We start from the raw sequence: 27,484 nt of genomic DNA, 5'->3' as shown, positions 1-27,484 counted from the left end.
ACTCAAACTGATATTATTAAACGCGCACCAGCTCGTAGAAACAATGGTCTCACAGAAAAATAGATTATATTGTTTCACTCAGCGTTAAAACGTAGGCTACACAAACAAAGGAACAAGACTGCTTAGTAAAACGAGGACAGGTAATTCGGCATCTTCTTTATGTATCAAGTCAGTATATTATGATTAATAATGTTTTTATTTAAAAGAAAAAAGATAGCGAGATGAATAGAAAAACTATAACGCTATTAAGATGTCTCTTTTTAAGATGATTTTACATTGTATGTTAAACAGTCATTTATCACCGTGTTTTGACGTTAGACAGCAGGCACGCTCATTTTATTGTGATATAAACAAGACCACATTTGCTGTTTTCTTAGATGCTGTCCTAACTATTCCCACAATACTTCCGCGAGAAAATCCTGTCGTTTTATTGTAAAAACATGTGAAGCAAATAATGTTCAGTTTTTTTTTTTTTTTTTTTTTTTCTTTTTAAATGTAGCTTTGGCCTTTGAACCCGTTTCCTGTGTTTATAGCTGATAAGACCCTGTTCCTCGTTTCTCTTTGATGGGCTTTTTTTTTCTTTTTCTTTTTTTTTTGGGAGGTCTGCTGTGATGCGTTCAGGCGCGGCCCCGACTTCACAGCGACATGTGATGTGTATGTATGTGTGTGTGTGTGTGTGTGTGTGTGTGTTGGGAGAGAAAAAAACAGTGTTTATTGTCTCCGGCAGACTCCAGGTGCACCTCCACACCCATCCACTAACTGAATAAATGGATGGATGAGTGAATGCATGTGTGCACCTTTTAGGGGAGAGTCTGCTGAAGTAGGTCTGATGAACTAAGACAGTTACTAGCTTATATCTGGTGCTCAGTGGCGCATACTTAACCTACTTCTGTCCCCGCCCTGTCCTGTGTATGATTGATTGATATGTGTTATCTTATAACTCTAATCCACTGGTCAGCAGGATAAAACCTCAGGGGCCGCAGCACCTTTTTTAGCTGCAGGTGCTGGAAAAAATGCCCAAATTTGGGGACTGTGGATCTGTGGGGGTTTTCTTGAGGGTTCCCTGTAAAATAAGGGTTTCTTAGGGTAATTTTTACTGCTATTGATTGTGAAAATGTGACTTTCTTAGTTAGTGGTTTCATATTTTAGTGTGAAATGAGCACATGATATACAAGTTTGTTGTAGGTTATTTAGAGTGCTCAAGGAATGAGTCCTAAACCCCCAAAAACAGTAAGCATTTTAGCACTCCCGGTTCCCTCCTAATCCATTTATGTCTGAAATAAGGTTTTTAGGTTAACACAAGCTTAAGAGACTTTCATGTATATAATATATACATATATAAAATACATCAGTACCCCAGTCGTGAACTCGAAAGTTTTTTTAATAAAAGCGCGGTTACTAACAAGTGGCTAAATGAGATTACAGAATGTCATCATATCATGCCGTGCCATACACAGCTTTACAGCCTCACTGTGGTGGCGAAGTTAAGATATGCGACAGTAGTGCAGTTTATTTACGGCCTAACCTATGTACCGATAACATTTAGGCTTCAAAAATCCTAAAAGCAATGTTTATTTGTGAAGATTATCTTGCTACAAAACATTTAAGCACCATAAATGTTTGTCCCAGAGCTTATTTTCTGCAATAATCCAGAATCTACTGAAAAAATCCTATTGGCTTTTTGATGAGGGAACCAGGATGACGCTAGCTTCTGCATCAGCATACAGAATAACGTGATCCCTGCAGCTATCTATCAAATCTGCTGCTTACTTGCAAGTAAAGCTGCAACAATTAATTGATTTTCTGGTTTCTTTACTCCTCAATGAAAGTAAACTGAAAATATATTTGGGTTGTGGACAAAACAAAACATTTGAGGATGTGATCTAGAACTTTGGGATTCATTGAGATTGTATAGACCAAACAGCTAATACACTTATTGAGAAAATAATCAAAAGATTAAATGTAAAAAAATAAGTTGCAGCACCTATATGCAAGATATCAATACAATGTTAAAGCCGTCAGATCAAATCTTAAAAAACACAATAAACTAAAACAATAGTTTTTGTTTTGTATTTACAGTCTGCAAAAACAGATCCAGCTTGACAGCATGATGATATAGCACAATAACTCCCTTTCACAGGTTTTTTGTGAGCTATGAGTGATGAACAATCAAAAGGTTGTCTCTTTATTACGGGAAACTCTGTTTGATTTCATGAGATGACCCACATGAAAGAGGCTTTATTTCTGTTGCAGGCATCTCCCTTCAAAATGGAAAACCTGTGGTCCCTGCACAATAGGTTACACAGTGTCTGTCAAAGGTTACGTAACCAAAAATAGTATACAGAGCATGACTCCAACCAAAATATGATGGATTATGGCGTTATGCAAAGCTAAGAGGTGTCAAAGATGTGTGTGTGTGTGTCATTGTGTGTGTGTGTTTAAAAAGCAGCTTGTCATCAGCCTCAGCTTGTCCCCCATTTAACTGTGCAAATCCTGCAGAGGAATTTATCAGTTTTTAATTGACTCTTGCATGCCAGCTTTTGTCCAGCCCTTTGGAGCAGTGAATGGTATCTAAACAGCCTCACGGACGAGCAGAGAGAGACACATTACCTTATTAGGAGTTGTTATAAGCTGATACTGTACTGGTTTACATTTCCCAGATAACACACCACAGGTCATGAAAGAATGGAGGGCCAGTGATTCGAAATGTCTCGCATACCAGGAATTATGGCAGCACACGCATGAATAAAAATAGTTTTCACACAAAGATGCTTGGGAGTGGCGTGGTGATGTTATGAGGGGCTTGTTATGAAAGCGTGCTTGATATTTTAGTGCTGTTTGAGTGTGATACAGTAAGAAAAAAGACCCTCAGTTCATCCGTTTGTACAAGATCATAATTCAAGGCCAACCCCCAGTGTTGGACCAGGCTCTGACTTGTCTTCTGTGTCCCCACCATGAATAAGAAGTGTGTGTGTGTGTGCGTGTGACACACACTCATCCCCCACCACTTGGCCGTGTGTATGTTTGTGGGCAGGGAGTAGTGAGAAGTGGAAATTTACAGTCTCCCACGTTGGTACCTGAGTTGTCTGTCACGGCGAGGCTGCGTCCAATCCTCCACTTTGGATTTAATTGTCTTTAGCCAAGGGGCGGGCCCTGCTGTCAGCTCCACTTCTTGTGACCCGTGTCGGCATAAAGGCATTCAGTACAGAGGAATGGTGACAGCTGAGAGAGAGGAACTCTATACATAGTCGCAGCCATGAAGGAAATGTAAGTTTTCTCATCTACTTTGCTGGAGGAGCTTGATTTGTTTTAGCGTGTGCATGTTTGAAGTTTTTCTGCATGAATGGGCTTTAAATAGCCAAATGAAAACTGGTGTAATGCTTTGGTGGAGTCGGTTTGTGTGTTAAAAGGTTAAATAAATAGAGAAAGAACTGCAAATAGATTTTCTTGTTGTCTTTTGAAGATTAAGCAGTTATAAAATTGTGCCTTTTTTTCTTTAAAGATTAAGGAATTTGTAGTCAAGTACGTCTGGTTTAAATCCCAAGGACAGTTTGTCTTAAGTCTTATCTGGCCGGCGGACAGCCTCCAAACAGCATGCAGGCAGGTGAAAGCAAACGCTAAGCAGACGAGAGGAAAAAGGGGGGAAAGAGATAAAGAGAGAGGGAGAGAGAGAAACAGGATGAGAAACAGAGTGGGCAAGAACTGATCCAGTTATGTAAGGAGGTCTGAGAATGGAAAGCGGTTCAAGTTGACTTGTCATGCATAACAGGAAGAGAGAAATCCTAGAAAATGATGGGACACAGCGCGCACATACAGGGGGGGATGGAGGAGCTGTTGAAGTTTTGATAAAGTGAACAGACATAAAGTTCTCGGCAGGAATGTGCAAGGTTATAACAGAGTTCCTGCAGCTTAAGGCAATGTAGATCTAAGGCTTTTTTTTTTTTATGCCACTCAGAATTAAGTTTAAGACCAATTTTCTAATCACCAAAATTCAAGAAAGACTTTTATTTTGCCTAAATGTTTAGTGCAACATTAAACATGACAGGGTTTTTTTTCAGCGACATCAAATGTTGGAAAAATAACCCTTTTTAGAGTGGAACAATGAACATATTATATTATCATAAAGGTATCTGTTTTTTCCAACAGAAGTGGGAAATATTTGGCATTTTTGGCCTGTTTTCTACATGATTTATGTTTCTCACTCTGACTGTGAGATTCCAGCGCTTCTCATCGTGATGAGTGTGAGAAGAGGAATTTATTGAATTTTTTAACAAAAAAAAACAAACCCCAAAAGCAAAAAAAGATTTTAAAATCCTACTTCCCAGGTCTGAGCATTTTTAAGAATTTAATATCAAATAAGGCCTTATTTTTAGATTCATGAATTCAATGCCCTTTAAGACTTTTGAAGGATCCACGGGAACCCTGTTTAAGGAGTTCTTCTTAATGTTTTAGACATACCCATGCTGAGGGGGAATGTGCTGCCTAATTTTAAATGTCGCACAGTTTTACAGTTTGCTTTCAATCAGAGCAAAAGTCAGGTTAATAATTTGGAGCTTTTTGTACAACTTGTTCTTTTATCTGAGCTCCAACAAACACAGAGTCTACGAGAGTTTAGGGGAAGTATGTGATGTTGCTTTGTTCCTCTTTTAAAAGAGGAGGAAACCTTTCTCACTTGTATTACAATTAATCTCATATCTTACAATTAATTACAGCCTTCCCATTGTACCCCTTTTTGTTCTTTATTATGGAGCCAGCTAGGAGCTTAAATCACATTCAGTCTTGGCACGTATTTCATAGTTATTCCTGTCCTATTAGGGTTTCTTTTCTCCTCTTTGGCTCATGCCGGGAAATAGGATACCTCGGTCAGTAATAACAAATCCTGTCTTTCTTGGAAAGGCGGTTTACAGTGTAAACACTAAAGTGAACTTAAGCTGTTGTAGCGCCTTGGGAGCAGCCAGGGTATTGAGAACGCGGGGGGATATCTTGGTGTCTAAATTTGGATTTGGGCCCACTTGTTGCTGATACGGTAGCATCAGAGAAAGCTCGGAGGAAAACTTTCTTTCAGGGTCAAGCGAGGTCTCGAAGGCGAGGCCAAACATTTTAGCTTCCTTTTCCTTCGGTGACAAAGTGCCCCCCTCTGAGCAGAAAAATACACTGAGACTCAGACTGAAACTGAGAAACAGAAAGAGCGGTGAATCAAAATGTGAATGTGCACACGCTGTTGCCAAGGTGTTTGTTTTGCCGTTTTGGTGATGTTTTAGCTACAAAATTCATGCCGGTTTTTGATTGATTGATTAGTGCAAATAAAGAAATACGGTTTTCCTTTTTTTAATATTTCCAGTTAACCCTTTAAAACCTGAGCAAACTGGCTCGATTCCTTTCAAAAACATTGGAAGACAACAAGCAACGCATGAAACAACCCAGCACAAAATAGTGAAAAGTACAAGAAAATTACCTGAAAATTAGTATAAAAAAATAGATTTAAAAAAGTAAAAGAAAATAAATTTTTTTAAAAAATTAAGGAAATGACATGGAGAAAGTGCTTAAACATTATAATAATTTTGTAACTTAGTAAAAATAAATAATTATGATCATCATCAATTTTCTAAATCTACTAATTTCTTGCAATTTGTGTATAATTTCCTACCAAGTTGCTGATTGCTTGTTTGTTAAAAAAAAATCACAACATTTTCTTAGGGATCAAATTTTTTTGAAAAGTTATATGGCTCCAGGTTTCAGAGGTTTAATATATATATATATATTTTAAATAAATATATAACACTCAGAGATTTAATATTTCTTGTTAAATGCTCAATTTCAACGCAGCTGGGCCCCAAACATCTCTGTAGTCTGAATGACCTCCGTGCGTCAGTTGTTCAGATTAGCAAGATTAGCAGCGTAGTACTGTGTATCATGTACTCAGTGGTTACGAAGCACGATGTAACGCAGTCAGGAGACAGCATTATCTCCCTAATGCTCTTGCCTCTCTGTGTCTTATCCAGCTCACCTCTGTCCCTCTCTTTGTCTCACTCCATCTTACGTGTCCTTTTTTTTCGTCCACAGCATGGCACAAAAAGAAAAGCTCCAATGCCTGAAGGACTTTCACAAGGACACCCTGAAACCTTCACCAGGGAAGAGCCCAGGCACGCGGCCCGAGGACGAGGCCGAAGGCAAGGCTCCTCAGAGGGAGAAGTGGGCAAGCAAGCTCGACTTTGTCCTGTCCGTGGCCGGAGGCTTCGTCGGATTAGGAAACGTCTGGCGCTTTCCTTACCTTTGTTATAAAAATGGCGGAGGTAGGCAGAAGATGCACTACAGATGTTGACCCTTTGAGACCTAGATGGACGTCAGTTTATGTTATGCTGCATTCACATGCCTCCCACAAATTTCTAAACCTTTAAACCTGAGAAAAAAAATTATCCTCAAAAGCATGGGGAAAATGAGAAATTAGATATAGTACAATTAGAAAATTATATTAAAAAAGCGAAATATGTCCAAAAACTATATTTATGATGATTAGAATTCTATATTAAACATATGTTATAGAAAAAATGATCTAACTTTTTTTGCACTTTTTCCAGATAATTTTCTTGTTTGGTGTGTATATATATATATATATATATATATATATGTATATATATGTATATACATATGTATATATATGTATATATATATGTGTATATATATATATATATATATATATATATATATATATGTAATATTTTTTGCTAATTTTCTTTTGTCAATTTGTGGGTCGTTTCTTGTTAAGTTGCTCATTGCCTTCTTCCCTTGTTTTTGAAAGAAATCAAACCAACTTGCTCACGTTTCAAAGGGTTAAAGTGTTAAGCCAAAATAGTTGCAGCTGGTGACTGTTGCTAAATGATGCCTTACTCTTGTTTCCACAGGTGCGTTTCTCATCCCTTACTTCATCTTCCTGTTCGGGGGTGGCCTGCCTGTGTTCTTCCTGGAAGTCGCACTGGGCCAGTACACGTCTGAAGGAGGGATCACCTGCTGGGCCAAGCTATGCCCCATCTTCACCGGTCAGTCTAAGCACATAAACACAAATAAAAACACACAGAGAAAGAAGAGGCTCCGCATCAGAGCGCAAATCATCCCTGACAAGATCATTTAAAATTTAACGCTGAGTAAAAGCCTCATTTGTCCGAACAGGAATTCCGCCCTGATTTTCCTCCCGTTTCAGTGCAGTATTCATTATTCAGCATTATGTTCTGCCGAGGTGTCCCCCCACCATTCCCTCCCAGTGTAATTGGACCAGTCTGACTTCATTAGGCTGCTTTGTGTTGTGTAAACGACATCACACAGCACAGTAAACCAGGAATATTCAGAGCATGCATCATGGAGGATGAATGACACTTTAACCCTTAGACATCTGGATCAACATCAGTTTTCTTGTGCTGTGTTCAGATGCCTTTCACAAGCATTTAAACCTCTGACACATGAGAAAATTGGTTGGATTATTTTCAAATACTTGAGAAAAAAACATAATGAGCCAATTGTAAAAAATACCCCCAAAAAATCCTGGAAAATCAGATACAGTGGGGGATTATTATTATATATTATCAAAAACTAGGGAAAATGTTTTAAATTATAATAATTATTATATATTTTATATTATTTGTTTTTGAAAGAAATCAAGCCAATTTGCTCAGGTTTTAAAGGGTTGATTCCAGGGTCAGGTATACATACCTGCAAGTAAATATACAAACATCACATGCTAAACAGCACTCCAAAACATCCGTGTATTGCAGATTGTTGAGTTCTTGGTTGCGATGGAAACAGAGTAGCAAAAGAAACAGTCCTGCTCCCGGTCTGCACGAAAACATCATTTTTGTTGACAGTGTTCATCTGCTTGGTTTGCCTTAGCTTATAGGCTGATATAAATACTGCATGTGGTCTGTGACGCTGTTGCCAGGGTCGAGTTCACTCACCGGCCCCTCTTGACCTGAGATCAGCCATTTGCCACTGATACCTTAAGACACTCCTAGACCAGTCATTGCTCTTTGGTGCGTCCCTCTACCTTTGAGTGACAGCTGTAGACAAGCGCGGAGGTACTGCACCTTAAGCAGCTGCTGTGATGCCCTTACTCATGTTCACACACAGGACAGGACATGAAAAAAGAGGAAGCTGTGCTTCAACGGATCTCTAGCAGCTGCTTATGGTCTCCGCTATTCAAAGAACGCTGAGGCTGCTGTCTGTCCATCTGGCGCAGCGTCTGGCACAGCAGAAAGTCCACAAGTGGCTGCAAAGTTGGCCAATCACAAACCTCCCCATTGTCCCTCCCGCCTTCACGTGTTCTTATCACACGATGAAATTCATGACTTTACTCCCTGCGCTCCAGCACACACACACACACTTATACACACCTGTCACAGCATTGACTTGTCTATCAGTTTGCATTCGGTATGTGGGAACAAGGCGGGAGGGGGTTGCATAGATGATGAGTTTAAAAATACTCTGGAGCACTGGAAGAGTACCGGGGATTTCTGCATCCAGGTTGTTGGCAAAGTCATCTAAAAATAGTGTGACAACACTAAGGACATTATATAACAGTAGATAGCAGAGGCGAGCTCGGGAAGTTTTCCCCTCTTTGAGTCGATAAAGAGTCAGTTGATACTATTGTTTGGTCAGCCGCAATCTCCACCTCAAACAAAGTCTTCATGTAAAGAGTTTATTTATCGCCAGGCTGGAAAAGTGGTTTGCTGCCCTCTCTGGCTGAAAGTCACAACTCTAAGCAAAACCAGTATCTGTGATGGGTGTGGTCGGATGCAAGGGCGTAGGTTTCGTTTCAACATTGGGGGGGACAGTGATGAACTGGGGTTTGGGGGTCCTCCGCCAGAAATTTTTAAGCATAAAACTTAAGTTTCTTGCATTCTGGGGAAATTTTATGCAGAAATTTGTGCCTTTTCTGCTTCAATTTGGTGTAAATGTCCTTAATTTTACCAAAACAAAAGTCCCCTATTACTGACTATGTAAAGTATGAACCATGAAATAATAGCCAGAAAATTCTATTTTTTTCCTAAATTGATTTGCTCTTGGCCTTTTTGTCAGAATGTAAAAAATATGTATAATCTGAATAAAAATTATATATGGAAATCATTTTCTATCATATTTGACACAACACGCTTTTATGGTAATTAATTGATCACAAAAATGTATTTTTTAGAAACAAATACATACAGATTTCATTGAAACTGGAACACTTCAACTGGTCATTTTTCCCCCAAAACAGGAACCTTTTTCCCAAGTTTCTGTCCTTTTTCAGGCACAGGTGGACTTAATGTTTCCCTTAGAAGACATTATCAGGAAAGCCTTCCACCCTCTGAATGCCTGTGGTCTTTAGTTTGTGGTTGTAAATTTTCATGAGACTCTGATTATCCTAAAGTTCACAACAGGTCATTTTTTAGATTCAGGTCAAAATTGCATACAACAGGTTTTTGGAGCTCACAGAAAGTCGTGTATTAAATATGACAAAAATGGCATTATAGTGTTAATATTGAGGGAGATGAGTCGCTTGCGTCCCACAACACCCCTGAAATCTCCACATATTGTCAGATGTTCAACATCACTGGAGCAGGGCGGCTCAATATGACTTGTCATGCCTGACAGAGAGAGAGAAATCCTAGAAAATGATGGGAACACAGTGTGCACACTGTAACTGCTGAAGATCAGAAAAAAAAACAAGATTTTCAGCAGCTGTGATAACGTCTATAATCAATTTCTCAACAACAAAGGATCTCATGACTACTTGTGAAAGATGTTTTCCTACGTGATGAACCCACAGTGATTATCACATGACTCCTCACTTCCCCTCCGCTCTAAGGAGCTTTAGATTTGCGTCATTTTCAGTCACAACAAGCAGCAGAAAAAGCTCTTAAAACCCACTGCACACTACCTGCTCAACACCAAACGGCAGACGAACAAAGTAAGAGGTGAACATGGTGGAGCGTTTAGCATCTAAAGAGGCAGCAGATATTCATATTGGGCGTTAGTGGAGACCAAAAACAGAGATAAAAAAGTGAATACTGGATTCACATTTATCTGGGCCTAGTTGTTCAAATGTAATCTGCTTGGATTTCGGCTATTGAATAGGATCAAATTCTGAAAATGGGCTGTTCAAAATAAAAAAAGGATTTTGAAAACGGATTAGATCACATAATCCAGTCTTTGTTTTGATCCGGATCAAACCTTTAGTATGTGTTGTCAAAACTTTTCAAGAGGACTGGGAAACCTATAATCCAGAAAATTGGGATAATACAGATCCCACGAGAAGGGTGAATTAAAGGTGGATTTGTGGGTAAAAATATAATAAAAATTTCAAATTGGTTTATATATATATATATATATATATATGTATATATATATGTGTGTGTGTATATATATATATATATATATATATATATATATATATATATGTGTGTATATATGTGTGTGTATTGTGTATGTATATATATATATATATATATATATACACATTCATTTTTTTTATTTGATATGTTTAACAGTTAGTTATCTCTACTGCTTTAGTAGACATTATCTTATTACAGTTATGTCAAAAATAAATAATAAAGGGATGTTGTCACCATAAAATAATCCCCCAAATAGCTGTCAAAATCAAACAAAAGTTAATCAAAGCATACAAATCTCCAAAAGATCTTTGAATGGATTTTTGGTTAGATGCTTGCAAAGAAAGGTCTGTGGTTAACACAAGCTTAAAAGATTTTTTACATTTTTTTCTACAACATAAAATACGCCAGCAAGTACCCTGCTCGTCATGTAAAAAGCCAGTTGCTAACAAGTGGCTAAATGAGTATACAGAACGTCATTACATCAAGCTGTGCCTGCTTAACAGCCTCGTAGCAATAGCAACGTGACTGTAGTGTAGTTCATTTATGACCTAATGTTAACCTTTTACCTCTGGCAACTGCATTTAGGTTTCAAAAATCCTCAAACAAAAGAACATTTTGCACAACTATCAGATGAGACAGGTGCATTGGGGAGGTACAGACTGACCAAAACAAAGGCAAACAAAAACTGAAGAAGGTCTAGTACCAAAAGGTCGCAAATAAAAGTAATATTGCAAGTTAGACAGTGTGCGGGAGTCCTTTTGTGGCTTCAAAAATCCTAAGAGTGATGTTTGTTTGTGAAAGTTATCTTGAGGGACAAAACTCAAACTGTTCACCATAAAACTGTAATAACCCAAAAGCCAATGGAAAAATCCCAAAGGCTTTTTGACGAGAGAACCAGGGAGACGTTAGCTGCCGGGTTGGCCTACAGAAAAATGTATGGGGAACTCTATTCGGATCCAGATTTTTTTGTTTTCTTTTTGGAACAATTAGGCCCAGGTGTCAAAAAAAACAACAAAAGCTGGACAATCACAACTCTGTGTTTTGGATATCTTGAACTGAAAACCTGTCTTCTTTCTTTCCTCTCTCTAGGTATCGGCTATGCCTCTGTCGTGATCGTATCTCTGCTGAACATCTACTACATCGTGATCTTGGCCTGGGGACTCTACTACCTGTTTCAATGCTTTCAGCCGGAGCTCCCCTGGGCAAAATGCAAGCAGCCCTGGAACACAGAATACTGTGTAGAGGACACAGTCCGCAAGAACAAGACCCTGTGGCTCGCAGCCAACATTACCAACTTTACCTCCCCTGTCACTGAGTTCTGGGAGTGAGTATACCCTGACAGCATGCACTCACACACACACACACACACACGAATATACTAAGTAACACTGCCCCTTAATCTCGATTGCGTAAATGTGTTTGAACAGGCACAAATCCTACAAAAGGCACAGTTTACTTTTAGTCCTCTGCCAGTTTATCTTAAACAGTATTTGTACAGCACCTTTCACACATCAAATGCCGCTCCTCAAACTTTGTCTTAAGTTGTCTTTTTCATGCCCGTTTACAGGCTGTTACATGTTTGTATTTGATGACAATTCATCACAATGAATAGCTCTAAACTAGAAGTGTTTGTGCAACTTTAGACACTAAAATGTTTAAAGCCTCAAAGCTTTCCAAATAGTCACCTCAAAATTTGAGAAGGGTCTAGCTGCAGAGCTGCAGAGCTGCAGAGTTACAGGCTCGGCTCCACTTCCTCCTTCAGACCCTTTACAGCCTTGAGCTTGGAGAAAGAAGTCTGAAATTGTGTACGCCCACCAGAGACGGTCATAAGGATACAATAGCATGCCCGTAATAGTTTGAATAAGCCACACACCCTTCAGCAATAACACCAAGATAAACAGGACAACCAAGTATTAGGGTTGGCCCAGAAGCTCACCTGGTAGAGCACATAGACATACATAGACGCTGCCGCATTAACTGTGTTGGTCCATTACTGCAATACATGACCACGTCTGAAATATTGGATGTGGCAGGTCTACCCTGTAAACAAATACAAGTTGACATTAAAAACTGCAGGTTTTCTGAATAAAGAGCACTAACATTTACATTGAACTGACTTTGATTCATCATTTTTATATGAAAGTTATATTTAAATTGAAATGAACCTTTCCCTACATACATTTTTATTTTGCAAATGTTTTTTTAATTCCAGGCCAGAGCAGCAAAACAGCACAGAAATGCCAAGTTGTGTCTATTTGTTTTTCACATTTGTTGTCCTTGACATGGTCCAGGGGAGTCACATGATTCACTTCCTTGGGTGTGTTTAAAAATGTGCTGTTTCAAGTCCCTCAGACTGCCAGTAACCTGTTCTCTGTCTCTGTATCCTCTGCAGACGCAACGTCCTGAGCATCTCCACTGGGATCGAGGACATCGGGCCTCTGAAGTGGGACCTGGCCCTGTGTCTCCTGGCAGTGTGGATTATCTGCTTCTTCTGCATCTGGAAGGGAGTCAAGTCCACCGGGAAAGTGAGTGCTGCCGAGGCGCCGACACATCCTGTACTTATTGTGTTGCCTGGATGCTGTTTGGCCTTCAGTGTTCTTTTTTACAAGTCAGTGACAAACACTGTTGCGCAAAGAAAGGACACATGCTTGGAAGGCAGTTAATTTGGTTGATTTAGAGACACAAGCCTCTGCGCTGTCCTGGAGGTTTCTTGTTGGCCAGACTCACTGTCGGCTGTAAACAGTTGACTGCCACTCCTAAGTCTTTGCTCTGTTCCTGTCAACTGGGCCAGAGCCAACAGGAGGAGCTCTGTGAGGACAGTTATTAACTCTATTAAGCCCTATTTGTGGGTTTATTTCCATATTTAACACAGGGTTCACTGCTGTGAAATGATCCCGCTTAATCTTTAACCAGAAGGCTATTCAGAAAGAAGTCATTACGCAGTTTGGTGTGCTGCCTTGTGCTCTATTCGGCACACACCTCAAATACTTTTCCTGACTTCTGCAGGCAGTATGCATCACCGTTCCTGGACCTCACCTAACTTTTCTATGTTAAAAATACTCTGGACATTAACATCAGATAACATGAACAATATTTCTTTTGTCTTGCAGCTGGAAAAACACAAGTTAGAAATGAGAACTTAAAAAAAGAACTACTGCTTGTATCATTATATATCAAGGCTGATGAGTCACAGTTGTTGCTCAGTATTTTGGCTTATCACTCCCCCATCCTGTCTAGGTGGTCTACATAACAGCAACTTTTCCATTTGTGATGCTGATTGTGCTGTTGGTGCGTGGAGTGACCCTTCCTGGGGCAGCTGAAGGGATCAAATTCTACCTTTATCCTAACCTGACCCGCCTACAAGACCCAGAGGTAAGACTGAAAACGAATAAATAAATAAAACTTAATAGCTTTCACACTCTACTCCAATGGTTCCCAACTGGTCCTGCCATGGGGTCCAGATTTCTTCCTAGTCATTAGTTCATGGTCCACACATTAGATAATTTACCACATATTTAACGATATTTCACAAAATGTAAACTGTACATGGGCTTGGAACATAACGGTAAAAACATATTGCAAGGAGAAAATAAACGTTTGTTTGCCACAGAATGTATTTTCTGCAATAATCCAAAATCCAATGGAAAAATGGCTTTTTGATGAGGGACGCTAATTTTGGTGTCGGCCAACAGAAAACTGCATCCCTGGGGCACTTTTGATATCTTTTTATTTTTTCGTTATGTAACTCGATTATATAATTTCTCATGAGTGATTGGATTAACATCAAAACCAAGCAGACATTTCCCAATTGTTTGGCCCCCGTGTGTCCTGTGCGAACGCTAAGTAAAATAAATAAGATTTAACGATGCCTCAAAGAGTGCATGATGTTCATGAGGTTTAAGATAAAATGATTACTGACATTTCACCATTACACCACTGCTTAAGGGCTGAGTTTGTATTTAATGTATTTAATTTATTTAATATCTTTATAGTCTTTAAAGCTTCCCGTCATTCAGCTTTACTTCCTGTTAACATTTTTTCTCAAACAAGGAACAGGGGTGTGTCTAATAGTCATTCATAATTCATTATCATGGCTACAAGATTGCAGTGACAGCAGGCTAGCTTATGAAAACAGCGATATGGCGACTAATTTGATTAATTTACTGTTTACACAGGGTTGGTGCAGTCATGAAAAACCTGGAAAGGTCATGGAATTTGCAAATACCAATTTCCAGGCCTGGAATAGTTTTGGAAAACTAAATTTAGTCTGAAAGTTTTGGGAAAGTCATGGAATTTTGTTACACAAGCCTGCATAATAACACATAATATGTTTAAGGAATTGGAAAATCAACAACAATAATTTAAACAGTTTCTGGTTATGAATTGTGTAAATTTGGTGATTTAAAAAAAAAAACATGCCCTCCAAGCTTGAGGGTCCACCAATTTTTTTAAAAAAAAAACATAAAATGGCCAAAGATTTTTTGAAGGAATTGTTTTCAATTTTTAAAAAATATAAATATATATAAAAAAATTACAGAATACAGGCATTTAAAGTTGTATGCGACTCCCCTAAGTCAAAAACAAAAACATAAGTTCCTACCCAGTGCTTAAAAAATCAGTGCTCAACCTCATGTCCACTTGTAAATAACATTAGATTTTAAAGCTATTATACAGTAATGAAAAGAACCGATAAGGCATGTCAGTGGTCATTTCAGGGGATGTATGGTCTTGAAAATCTGCTTAAAGGTCATTGGAAGTCATGAAAATTGAATGGTAAAAATGTGTATGAAACCTGTTTTTAAGACCATTGATAGACAAAAAATAGCCTAATAAACCAACTCTCTCTCTCACTCAAGGTACAAGGTAGATTCATTTGTCATTTATATTGGTGGTTTAAGAAGAAATGAAATTAAAGTTGACCCTAAATCTTGCTACATCTTTTTGGCGTCGAACGAGGAGTTGGGGAGTCTCACAGCCTGGGGAAAGATGCTGCTCCGTAGTCTGGTGGTTCGGCAGCGGACACTTCTGTTTGTTTTTCCAGATGGCAGCGGGGTGAACAGACTGCGGCTGGTGTGGCTGCTGTCTTTCAGTATCCCTTGGGCTCTGTGCAGACACCTCACTTCACCGAGGTCACTGCTGCTCTGCTCGCTCTCTTATTTACGTCATTGTGCTGCAGCTGTCGGTTGTTAGCGAGAGGCGCCTTTTGGCGGCTGCACCGGTGCACTATGGCCAAAGAGCGCCACGGGAAGGACAGAAATGTTGTAGAGGTCCGCCGTTTAAGATGCAACGATGGGACATTTCGGAGCTGCACCAGCTGCTCTCAACTCAGCTCCCAGCACAGCAGTGGACCTAATCTTTCTGGAAAACACTGAAAATTATATCTTCTTCTGTCTCTCAGGTGTGGATTGATGCAGGAACCCAGATTTTCTTCTCCTACGCCATTTGCCTGGGTGCCATGACGTCACTGGGGAGCTACAACAAGTACAAATACAACTGCTACAGGTGAGTTGTGTTTCCGCTGGGGGGGACAGTGGGACTGTAGTAGTGACAGCAACTCGTGTCAGAGACGGTTGCGTGAAAAGAAAATGGGAACTTCGGTTCCACCTGTGTTCATTAACAACCTCCATGACATATGTGTGACATAGGGACTGTTTGCTGCTGGGAGGCCTCAACAGCGGTACCAGTTTTGTGTCTGGCTTCGCAATATTTTCCGTCCTGGGCTTCATGGCACAAGAACAAGGGGTGGACATTGCCGATGTGGCAGAGTCAGGTACGAGGGTCCAAGGTGATGGCAGCAGTGATGGTGGGCGCTGTTGCCAAAAAAAAAAAAAAATTTGGACACAAAAGAGTGAAGCAATACCAAATTTTAAATGAGGGGAAAAAGTATGAAAGTTTCGGAAACGGTGATGCTGAAATGTAGAGGTATCGGCAATTGCACACTCCTTGAATTAAAGAAACAGAATTGCAACTTCAGTGTGAAATCTGTTCCACCTTTCCATGGCGTTGGTGCTTTGGGTTTTAGCTCCACAATGAACTGCGGTGTTAAAGAGCTCCTCATCATTACTTCAGGTGTTCAATGGCACCAGGTGTCCTCATGTCCCACATTCAACCTGCTCATGTTATTTAGTAGCTTTACATCTTTTTGACCAGGGGACATTGCTAAGAAGATTGGCACCGTACTGTATGTATGCTACTGTATGTGCACTGGCACCCTGAGGTGATATTTCTGACCAGCAGCACTGCACTGTAAGCCCAGTTCTGTTAACAAGTGTGGATCTCCTGAGGTGGATGCCACCGGTTCTGTTTCTGTCTTCCTTTATACTCTATGTGGACTTTGAAGGAGATGCATCTTCTTTCAGCATGCTCGCTCTGTTCAGTTTCAAATTAAACTCTTGCTTTCTTTAAGACTGCAACTTTGAACATATTCATGTGAAATTAAACTATAACAATGACAGTAAGTTCTGTGATGGCATGTTAGTGTGTATGTACATACAAGATATTCCATCATATATGAAAACAGCCCAAATTCATAAATTAAGCCATATAACTTTGCATTTTGCTCATCAGTTTAATTGAGACACTAGTTTATGTGTTTGCTGAGTTTGTGTCTCATGCTCTTATCCTGTTGATGTGGTTCATGGCTTTGCTGCAAACCTCATTTGCTTTGTTTAGATTAGATTAGATTAGATTAGATTCCACTTTATTGTTGTTGCACACAGTAAGTACCAGAAATGCAGCATCTAGTGCCAACAGTAGTAAAAGTGCTTATAAATGTATATGTGATATACACAAAAACAATGTACAAAATGTAAAGCAGCTGTGATATGAACAGTATGATCAGAACCTAATGAATAGCATGTGCAGTACAATGGGTAGGGTGTGTTATGTACAGTAGAAACAGTAGGCTGTTATGTAATATGTACTCTACAGTGTGAAAGAGACAATATGTACAGCTGAATATAGTTGTTGGTATTTCCTGCACGTTAACACATACGAAAACACTTTGAGGGAACTTCTATTTCCTCACAGCCACCCAGCACATAAAGCCAACAAAGAATAAAACACTCAAGCTAACTTCATCACATCTTTGAATTGTTGGACACATTAGATCATATTCCCTGTAGATCATTAGCAATGCCAGACCCCGCTCAGCCTGTAGCTCAGTATTTACATTATTTTTCCAATCCCATTGTGTCGTCCAAGCTAAAATCAGATAGAAATATTAATCCTGTCCATCTCCCCCTCTCCCCGTCCCCACTCTGTTCTCCCTCCAGGTCCTGGCTTGGCTTTCATCGCCTACCCTAAAGCTGTGTCCATGATGCCGCTGCCAACTCTTTGGGCCATCCTGTTCTTTATCATGCTGCTGCTCCTGGGCCTCGACAGCCAGGTCAGTATTTTTTGATTTTTTGGATTTTTTTGCAATCACTAGCGCGTTTACATGGATCCTTATATTTTACTGTTGATCAGAATAATAGCCCAATCAGAAAAACAAATGCTTAAAGCCCAGTACGTGGTGATATCTGGTCGTGGCTCTAAAACGGTGGTCCCACGTCGCACAGTGAGAGAGGTGCAAGTACGGCTGTTGTCAGAGTCGTGCGATCAAAGACAGCCTGGGATAAATATCTGAAAGTGTCGGATATTTGGGATGAGAATTTCACACTGTGACTACTGTTACGACCTATGTCTGCTAACCAACCAATAGCAATGCAGCATGAAATGACGCACTGACCAGCGCAACAGTGCAAAATGCTAAATGCTAATAGATGCTAATACATACTTGGAGCTCTCTTTGCAGAATTGGCGCGCCAAATTGGCCTTTTTTCCCCCCAACCATAACAGCACCCACATTCCCCTCCTCCTCCTCTTCTCTAGATTTTTCCCGACACATAAATGCCGCTACAGCGAAGGCTCAATTTGTTTATTTACATTTTTCTCTACAACTACAGCGGTGTAGATGAATGACGCCCGCCGACGTTACTCTTTTCATGCGTGTTGACGTCGATGGACGTAGGTCATAACCTGAGATTCAGTCGGTGACATCATTGTTAAGTCTTTAGATCTATGTCGCAAAGTGTGGCTGCACTAAACTTATAACATTGCAAAAATCTCACAGTCTACAGGAGGCTTTATGCAAACACATCAATCGGAAGAGACTGAATCAATCAGAAGAAAATTAATTAATTAAAAAGTGCAAAAAAAGTGTCAGCATTGAAGGAACTTTTACTCTTTAAAACTACAGGGAGCTTTTTTCATTAATTCATTTTTTATTTAATTTTTCACTTGACTTTATAAAAAAGTTGCTGGGAACTTGCTGTATATGATGTTGAATGTTTCAGTTTTTATTAAACATTTGCTGAAAGCATTTAAACTAAGTTTTGTGTCGGAGGTTGTGATATTTCAAATTCTAAATATTGACAGAATGATTCTTTTTATTTTTATTGTAAGTGCATACAATTTCCAAATATCAGTTATCGGTCTAACTGACAAACCTTTATCGGTCGACCCCTACTTAGGACTCTGACACACCAAATCAAAGGATGGCTATCGGTCACTTTCAGGCAGTTAGTCAGCGTCCGTTGCTCTAGTTTTTGCAGTGTGTCCTGCACCGTTGGCCCTTGTCAGCTTTTTATTGGTCAATTCAGCTTATTGAATCAAAGTCAGAGACGGTGGAGAAATCACTCTGACTGGTAGCTGAACTCAGCATACAAGCGCAAGAGAAATGAGGAATGCAAACAAATGAATAAAGTCAAGAGGGAGTGAGTTCAAAACTTGTCTTATTAGGTAAGATAAACCTTTTAGCCACTGAACTCTGAAGCAGAAACAGTTCATAATTGTTTGTGTTATTGCTCACTAGCACACTGATCATTCAGCATCAGGTTGTGTTGTTAATGTGCTGACTAAGCTAAGCGTCTTGAATCCATCCTGTTGGTTATCCAGTGTCCCTTTTTAAATGATGAATACAGACTACAGTTATCTGCTGGTACGGAGAGTTATTTCCTCTCTTGAGGTTCAGAACATTCGTGTTTGTTGGCTCTTTGCTGTGTACATGGACGCGTGTACAAGTACAACTTTTTGGCAGCGACACAGGTGATGTGAGGCGACACAACAGTCGGTTTCATCGCCATCAGTTCTTTGATGTCGGTTTGCTGTGTCTGGGCCTTAAGATTCGTCTATTTATACCAGTAGCAGTAGCCTGCATATGGGACATTTAGGGAACATTGGTAAATTGCAGCATCTGCCAACTGTCTGCACGTGAGTGTGAGTGTTTAGGCAACATCTGTAATTTGTAGCTACAGCAAATAACCGCTTACATCACAACACTTACAAACCACTTCTCTTCCTTTATTCAATGATCTATTTTTTTGAATTCAATATACCTATTTCAAACATTTAAAAAAATGACATACCTGTATAACAAACAAACAAAGGTAGCCGATAAATAACGGTTAAACTATAAAACTAAATTCGTCAACAAAGAAAAAAATCTTCTATTTCTGGTATTTTACTGGCAGATAGACACTTTACAGCTGGCTGAACCAAGTCAAAAAATTATTTTAGCGACTGTAGGAAACAATCTAAAAGTCACTGAGAGGCAGAGGCAGGGCCTGGTCCATGTGTGACACACCAACAAATGATGCTGAGATCCAAAAATACAATGTATTAATGAAAAGAAATCAAATTATTGTAACGTGCACAAAATAGCCACAGCGATCAAAGAAAGTGCGGTCACTCACTTGCTTTTCTATTAACAGGTGAAAAGCAGATTATAGATTATGAGGGCCCATATCCGTGTGACCCAACTCTCCTAATAACTGCAATCATGAAACTACTAAGTAATATTCCCAAAAAACATGCAACAACACCAAAATATAAACAATACCAAATCTTTATTATACTACAAAATGATCTCCTTTATAAATCACTTTATGGCTCCCGCAGTTATAAATCTATAATCAGAATGCTTTCACTCAGATAGAAGAAATACTGTCCGTGTAACCGCAGCCACTGTGGCGTCAAGCTCTGAACAGAACAGTCAGTTGGCAACTTCCCATTTATTTCACACAAACACCTCCCCGATCCCATGGGTTAGTTGGCTCCTGCCAGCCCCAATGTGTAAAACACATTTAGTGTCTCTCTGATCCACATCAACGTCTCCAAGGTATCAGATAACTGACAGACAAGAAAAGCAGCCTGTTCCCACAAAGGCATTTTACTATCACACTCAACCGCACTGTGTGAGGATTATAGTCCTTTTAATGTCCCATAATACCACAAATTAAGTTTTTAGAAGCTGACAGACGTTGACATGCCAAACATTTAGTTAGTAGAAGTCATTATAATAGTTTGCATGCGAGCCATCCAGCTCTGATCGCAGGCAGAGCTTTGATTAAGACAAGATAATCTAAGTAGACAAAACACAAGTGTGCACCCGAGGGATTCGCCGGCCATATCACATTTCCTGCCTCCAAGTGTAATTCTACTCCAGTGCTAACTCAGTCCTGCACATGGCCAGCTACTCGTCTCAGCCAACTGCGAGATCAGGCCGATGCTCTAAATTTGAGCACATGTAAATACTCATGCAGCTATTTCCATGAGAGAAGCGTTACCAGTGACAGTGTGTGTGCGTGTGTGTGTGTGTGTGTGTGTGTGTGGGTGCATTTCTTGACCATAAATTTCATGCAGATTTGTCGTTCTGAATGCTATATATTGTGAACATCGCTCACACATACATGCCACTGTTATGTAAGGGGTTTTTGTTTGGCTTTGGTGCAACAAAGAAGCATGTTCTTGGTAAAGAGGAACAATTTCATAATTTTGTTATGACAGTATGTAGTTTATGAGGCAATGAGAAGACACAGGGGAGCAGGAGAGACAAGGGGACGGGGAGACGGAGACAGTGATTCACTGTTGTTTTGTTTCTGTTGTGTCTTGGTAGCAACAAACCAGTGTTGCAGAGAGGAGCCCTGTTTAAATTCTCATTACTGCCCAACAAAGACAGCTCTCATTCTCTAATCACTGGTCTGTAGAGGCAAAACAAGAGCTGCATGCACACAGAAAGAGGCATTTTTTTTTCTCTCCTCTGAGAACTTAATGGTTGCTTTTGTCCCCACAGTTTGTTGAAGTGGAAGGACAGATCACCTCCATCGTGGATCTATATCCGTCCCTCCTCAGGAAGGGTTACCGACGGGAGATCTTTATAGCTGTGATGTGCACCATGAGCTATCTCCTGGGACTCGCCATGGTAACAAAAGTAAGTTCACCAACAGTCACTTCATTTGAACCCCTGCGCTCTCACTGCTACTGCTTATCCTGTTTAGAAAAGGAAAAGCGACCCTGCGTATTCGGATTAGCGGCAGAGATAACGCAACAGACTTTCCACTCGCCTGTCGGCTGCCTCATTGTTGCGACCAAATATGGCTTCCTACCACATTCACCACTCACATCCTGTGTGTCTGAATGGAACAATTCGGAATGCCGTTTTCCGTTTAGCAGTTAACCGTGCTTCAATGGCGTCTCAGCACCTGTTGAACTCTGCCTCTATTGGTCGGGTGCCAGCATTCTTGTGCGCCTCTTTCAGCACCCCTCACCCACTCCGCTTTAATACCCCCCTCTATCTCCGTGACTTTCTTTTGTTCCACACACACATCAGAGAGGTAATTAATGCTGCTTTTCTTTTCTCTTTCCAGGGTGGCATGTATGTGTTTCAACTCTTCGACTACTATGCAGCCAGTGGTGTGTGCCTTTTGTGGGTTGCATTCTTTGAATGCATCGCTGTAGCCTGGGTTTATGGTAAGTGGAAACCACTCTGTGCGATAGAGTCGTAACGCATTTCTGTAACGTGTCTTGTTTTTTAAAGTAATGATCCTGAAGAGTTGACAAGCAAAGTGATCTCTTTGGCGGTAAACAAAGGTGTCCTTGTGTTTCCTCCTACATCAGTAGTAAATAACTTTAACTGCACGCGGGGCATGGCGAGGGGGTGGGGATGATGTTGGTCCCCCACTAGATTGTTATTGGCTCATTGGGTTTCCTCCCACCAGATGACATCCCATTAGTATTAATGAAGGAGGAACATTTAACCTAATGAGAGAAAAGCATCTAATTGAAATGAAAGCAATGCTGCATCTTCCAATAATAAACACGATACGAGTATTCTGAAGCCATTGGATACTGTAAATTGCAATCATGTATCTGACAAACAGTGCAACCACTATACCGATACTTCTGTGACTGTAAAGCTGAGCATGTTTACCCAATTAACTCCCCCAAGACTCAGCTGAGCAATCCGTCAATGTGTCAGTTTAAGAAATTATAACAAGTTAATACAACACAAGTTAAGTCATTTGTCCTTTCAGTTTTATCAGAAAATGCTCTTAATGGTAGCTCAAAATGAAAAACCTGCTATATTCTTGTGGAGGTTCAGCCTGAGCAGTAAATATAAAATAACTTCAAAATAAACATCAGATATTTCCTGGAACAGTTTTAACCCAAACAACACTCTAAAAATGATTACAATTAACGATATACTACTACTGCTACTACTACTACTAATATTAATAATAATAATAAACTTTATATATTGAGCAACTTTCATACAAGGGATGCAGCTCAAAGTGCTTCATCATAAAAAATGCAACATAAAAGTAAAAAGGATAAGACAGCCCCAGCGCCAGGGCAAATCTGTAGAGAGGACGTGATTTAGATTGGGGGGACCACAAAAGTATCACAACAGATGCAAATTTAAAACTCACCAGCGGCATGACCAACAATTAACAACACTGAGTAAAGACGCACGCCGCGCGTAAATACGTTCAAACCAACACAACAGCATGACCAGCAGCGCTGCGTAAAGGCGCAGAAGTAGGCACAAATAAACAACTGAACAGCATAACACTGCGTAAAGTGGCACAAATAAACAGCAGCATGGCACAAACCATTGCGTAAATGCACATGGATGCGCACGCCAAACCAGCTGGCCAAAGGCAAACAAATACACACACAATACAGAGAAACGACACTATAATCTACAGTAATGAACAGCAGACACAAGATAAACATGGGAACAGTCCACTCACCCTCCCAGGCAGCAGCTCCTTGTTGATGCTAATAAAGCTGGAAACGCCGTTTTCCTGTTGAGTGGATGTCCTCAACACACAGTCCTTCCTCTCATCCTGGCACATCTGGGTCAAATCCTTTTCAAAACCGCGTTGAATTAGCTTTGCGCGGATAAAGCATACTCCCTCGGTGATCGCTGAAAACGTTTGTCAAAGCTGAAAATAAGCTAGCACCCTGCTAGGTGCAGTAGCTGCAGGGTCGTCAAAGGCTGCAGCTGTCTCATCTGATATGTCCTTGGTTTTTAAACCATTTTCGTGAATCCATTTTTAATTTAAAACAAAATACTGCCACTTTAAGTTTATTTGTTTGTTTTGGGTTTTTTTTTTTTTAGGGTTTACAAAGGTGCACCAGTCTGTTTAAAAAAGTTGCACATTAGCTGTGGGGGCAGACATGTCATATGGGCGGAGAGGCACCTGGCTGTCGGAGGTCAGCAGGCACATGCGCAATAACCATCTCCGCAAGCGCATGCGCAAGAGTCTCGGTTGGCTTGATTTTTTGAATTATTATTAATTTTATAGAACATTAATACTAAACAGTCATAAAAGTCGAATCGGGGGTTTGTCCATATCATTCACATAAACTGAACTAAGTTAGGCTTAGTGAGGGAGCAGTCAAGCATATTAAAATATCTAGAAAGCCTCAAAACAGTTAGATGATTAAAGAGTAAATCACAACACAAACAATAGAAAAAAAAACAGAAAACAGGTTATTCAGGAGTTAGGGCACATAGATATTCCCAGTGCCCAATCCATTAAGAGCTTTAAAAACAAGCATGAGACGTGAACATCGCTTTTCAGTTGAAGTGCCCACTGCCCATTGACAAATGCAAGTTTGAAAAACTTTGTTAAAATAGCTGCTATTGTAACTGCATCACAAAGGACCGTACTCGCTGCTGCACTTTGTATTCATCTGTAGTCCCTCGCCAGATGTTAAAAAGGAACTAAAAACAGAAAAGAACATTTTGTTAACTCGCACAAAGGAGCATAAAAACAGTTGCACACACCCTTCTTAACAATGCAATAAACCATATTGTTCTCAACAATAAACTCCGAGGAAGCATAAATGATGGCCTAGTAAGCCCAGACTGTTTATATTATAAGCAGCATATGGTGCTTGACCCAGCGAAAATAAAAGCTGCAGTTTAGGGCACGAAGCAGAGATAAGGGACCATAAACCTTTTTATTTCTGAAGGTAGACATGAAGGTCATTCTGATTATAAAAAAAAAATAAACACCAAAGACTCATGGTATCTTATGTACAACATTAACCTTGTTGAAACATATATATATATATGTACGATAGGACTCATGTTATTGTTCTTATTTTGTCTGGTAGGGGTTGATAATTTCTACGATGGCGTTGAGGATATGATTGGCTACAGACCAAACCCCTGGATGAAATGGAGCTGGACCATAATCACTCCTGTCCTCTGCATGGTGAGAGATGAGTAGTAGCTTCTGGAGCCTCACTTTATTTGTTGGACAAGACACTGTTTACGACATGTGACAAATGTTGCTAGTTAAACCTTCAAGGTCACAGCAAAGTGTTCAGCTTGTACTGAAAGAAGCATGTGTTACATTTTCTTTCCCCCCAGGGCTGCTTTGTGTTCTCCCTGGTGAAGTACAAGCCCTTGACCTATAACAAGGTGTATGAGTACCCTGACTGGGCCATCGGTCTGGGCTGGTTTTTGGCCCTGTCCTCCATGATCTGCATCCCCATGGTGATGGTCATCAAGATCTTACAGTCTGAGGGACCCCTGATCGAGGTGAGCAGACTTTTGTCCCTTTTAAACAAGGAGTTTGAATTTTGAAAAATATGCCTATTTGAGTCTTGCCGAGAGTAAGTACATCTGTGTCCGTAATATGAAGCTTGAGCCTGGAGATGGTTAGCTTAGCTTAGCATAAAGACTGGAGACAGGGGGAAACAGCTACCCTTGCTCTATCCAAAGGTAACTGAATCCACCTACCAGCACCTCTAAAGATCACTTATTAACACATCACATCATGCTTGTTTAATCAGTACAAAAATCAAAGTGTAAAACACATTAAAAAAATGTCAAGTACCCCCTGCAGTGCTCCACTGTACCCCCGTTTGAGAAACATTGATTAACGTAAGTTAAGAAAGCGTATAAGCATATTCCCTAAAATGTCATTCAATTTTAAAAAAATTAAAATTTGATTGCTGTCACATTGAGCCTTAAACTGTGCCGGTTTGTGATGGTCATTAGTCTAATCTCTCCTTTCCCGCCCTCAGAGGATCAAAGCAGTGGCAGCCCCGGCGAAGTCAGGCGTGAGCTCTCGCCCGAAAGAGTACAACTTGAAGGGCAGCGAGCTGACACAGCCCCTGGACCCAAACGGGAACAATGGCTTGATCAAGCCCACCCACACCATTGTAGAAACAATGATGTGAGCGCTCTCTGTGAGAGGAATAAGATTGATGTGCTTTCTGTGTTATTATCATATTTGCTAACTTTGATAATGGTAGGTTTACATCGTCCAATATATTCACATTAGAGATGGTTTGATTTCTATGAAGAAAGTTATATATTATTGTTGTAATTTTTTTTCTCTTGTAATTTTTTTTTTCTATTTTTTACTATATCGATATTGTTAATGTTACAATTGTTGTTGCTGTAGTTGGCACTGATCTCAGCTTAGGCAGTATTTTGAGATAGAAAATGTTCAATGTTTACTACCTTTCTGTTGATTCCGGGGACGAGATGAGGAATTTGATTTGTATTGGTGTAATAGAGGAAAACATAAAATTCCAATTTCACATAAATTTAGTGAACTAAACAAGTAATTAAACCGCGTAAAAGTTAGAGAACGTCTACATGTCCTCACGTGATTGCCCAAGCTAACTTCTAATCTCGTTATATGTTGTTCGTCCCTGCAGTAAAAATGAATGTACCTCCGCTAGCAGCGGAAGTGAGCCACCCACGTCTCTAAGAGTACAAATCCATAACATGTTAAGTGGCAATATGCAGTGTATAGAGTTAATCTTGCTTTGCGTCCTTTACGTTACAAGTTGAACAAGGCCTTGGCCAAATACTGTGAGAAATGCATTCATAAGCTCCTCAGAAACAGAAACAACATAATACAGAAGAAAAACAGCTAAGGAAGAGGAAGTAAGGAGAAAAGGGAAGTGGCATTTTTGGAGTATTTGTACACAGCCTGTGTGACTACTATAGTCAGTCCCAGTGCATTTATTGAAACCTCTCTTTGCACTTTATATGTCGTTTCACCTTTATTGTAGTACTTGTTTTTATCGTTGCAGTGTATTTGGAGTTACATTCGCAACACATTTCAGGAGGAAATATTTTTAGCTTCTAACATTTTGATATTGTAAACTTTGATATACAGTATCTAGTTGTCTCCTTGCTAAGACAATGACAAGATAGAGTAGAAATCTGACATCAAATATTCTTAGTTGATTTGTGAGAACACTTAAAAAGTAAAAGCATTACTTTTTTCTAAACATCCTGACAGCTCTCTCCGTCGTGCTCATAGCAGTAGCAGAGGCCCTCTGCAGAACTACCACTGGATTCTAGTTTCTAATGTTCGGTGTAGGCATTTGTATTGTAGAATTTGAATTATTTGTAAATCACATATGCCTTTTTGTAACAATTTTATACTGTACATCATATGAACACCATCACTGACTCATTCATTTTACTGAAAACTCAGCAATTTGTTTGCTAAATATCGATTACATTGTGAGCCAAGATTACATTTTTCAGTGTGCAATGTTCATTGAAGCAATGGCAGTCCCTGCTCTCTCAAAATGCACCGTCAAATTTAGAATAATGTTGAATAGTGCAAAAACCTGCACAGTTAGATACAAAATCTGAAGCATGTGCGGGAGCCACCACAGTACTGTACTGCTTTGTCCGTGAAAAATCTTGGAGATTCAAGTGTACCAAAGTATTTTTGTCTCACGGTTGTCCCCTTTGAGATGCACATTGCATCATTTCTATATAGATTACAATAAACATCTTTTTCTTTGGA

General features: G+C 39.8%; 1 protein-coding gene across 2 annotated transcripts; it reads left to right on the top strand.

Annotated features, from left to right (window-relative positions):
* Nucleotides 1-27,484, top strand: LOC121946790 (sodium- and chloride-dependent taurine transporter-like). Of its 2 annotated transcripts, none has more exons than XM_042491543.1 (14): nucleotides 1-140; nucleotides 6,064-6,293; nucleotides 6,903-7,037; nucleotides 11,454-11,688; nucleotides 12,757-12,889; nucleotides 13,602-13,736; nucleotides 15,763-15,866; nucleotides 16,010-16,134; nucleotides 17,639-17,751; nucleotides 21,478-21,615; nucleotides 22,052-22,154; nucleotides 24,813-24,913; nucleotides 25,072-25,242; nucleotides 25,731-27,484. In XM_042491543.1, the coding sequence occupies exons 2-14, from the start codon at nucleotides 6,065-6,067 to the stop codon at nucleotides 25,884-25,886; spliced, it is 1,878 nt and encodes a 625-aa protein (XP_042347477.1). In that variant the 5' UTR covers nucleotides 1-140; nucleotide 6,064; the 3' UTR covers nucleotides 25,887-27,484. The 2 variants fall into 2 exon arrangements, with proteins under 2 accessions (XP_042347477.1, XP_042347476.1); XM_042491542.1 differs by lacking the exon at nucleotides 1-140 and adding an exon at nucleotides 3,161-3,267.

Source organism: Plectropomus leopardus, chromosome 8, assembly GCF_008729295.1.
Source record: "Plectropomus leopardus isolate mb chromosome 8, YSFRI_Pleo_2.0, whole genome shotgun sequence".
In the NCBI taxonomy this organism is placed as follows: domain Eukaryota; kingdom Metazoa; phylum Chordata; class Actinopteri; order Perciformes; family Serranidae; genus Plectropomus; species Plectropomus leopardus.
Note: the sequence above shows the minus strand (reverse complement) of the source record. Positions and strands in the feature narration are given on the sequence as shown.

Bases quoted from the DNA above. Each gene is read 5' to 3' on its own strand.
- LOC121946790 (XM_042491542.1), top strand. The intron at 21,616-22,051 runs GTAAGTTCACCA...TTCTCTTTCCAG, and splicing joins GACTCGCCATGGTAACAAAA to GGTGGCATGTATGTGTTTCA. The intron at 22,155-24,812 runs GTAAGTGGAAAC...TTTGTCTGGTAG, and splicing joins CGCTGTAGCCTGGGTTTATG to GGGTTGATAATTTCTACGAT.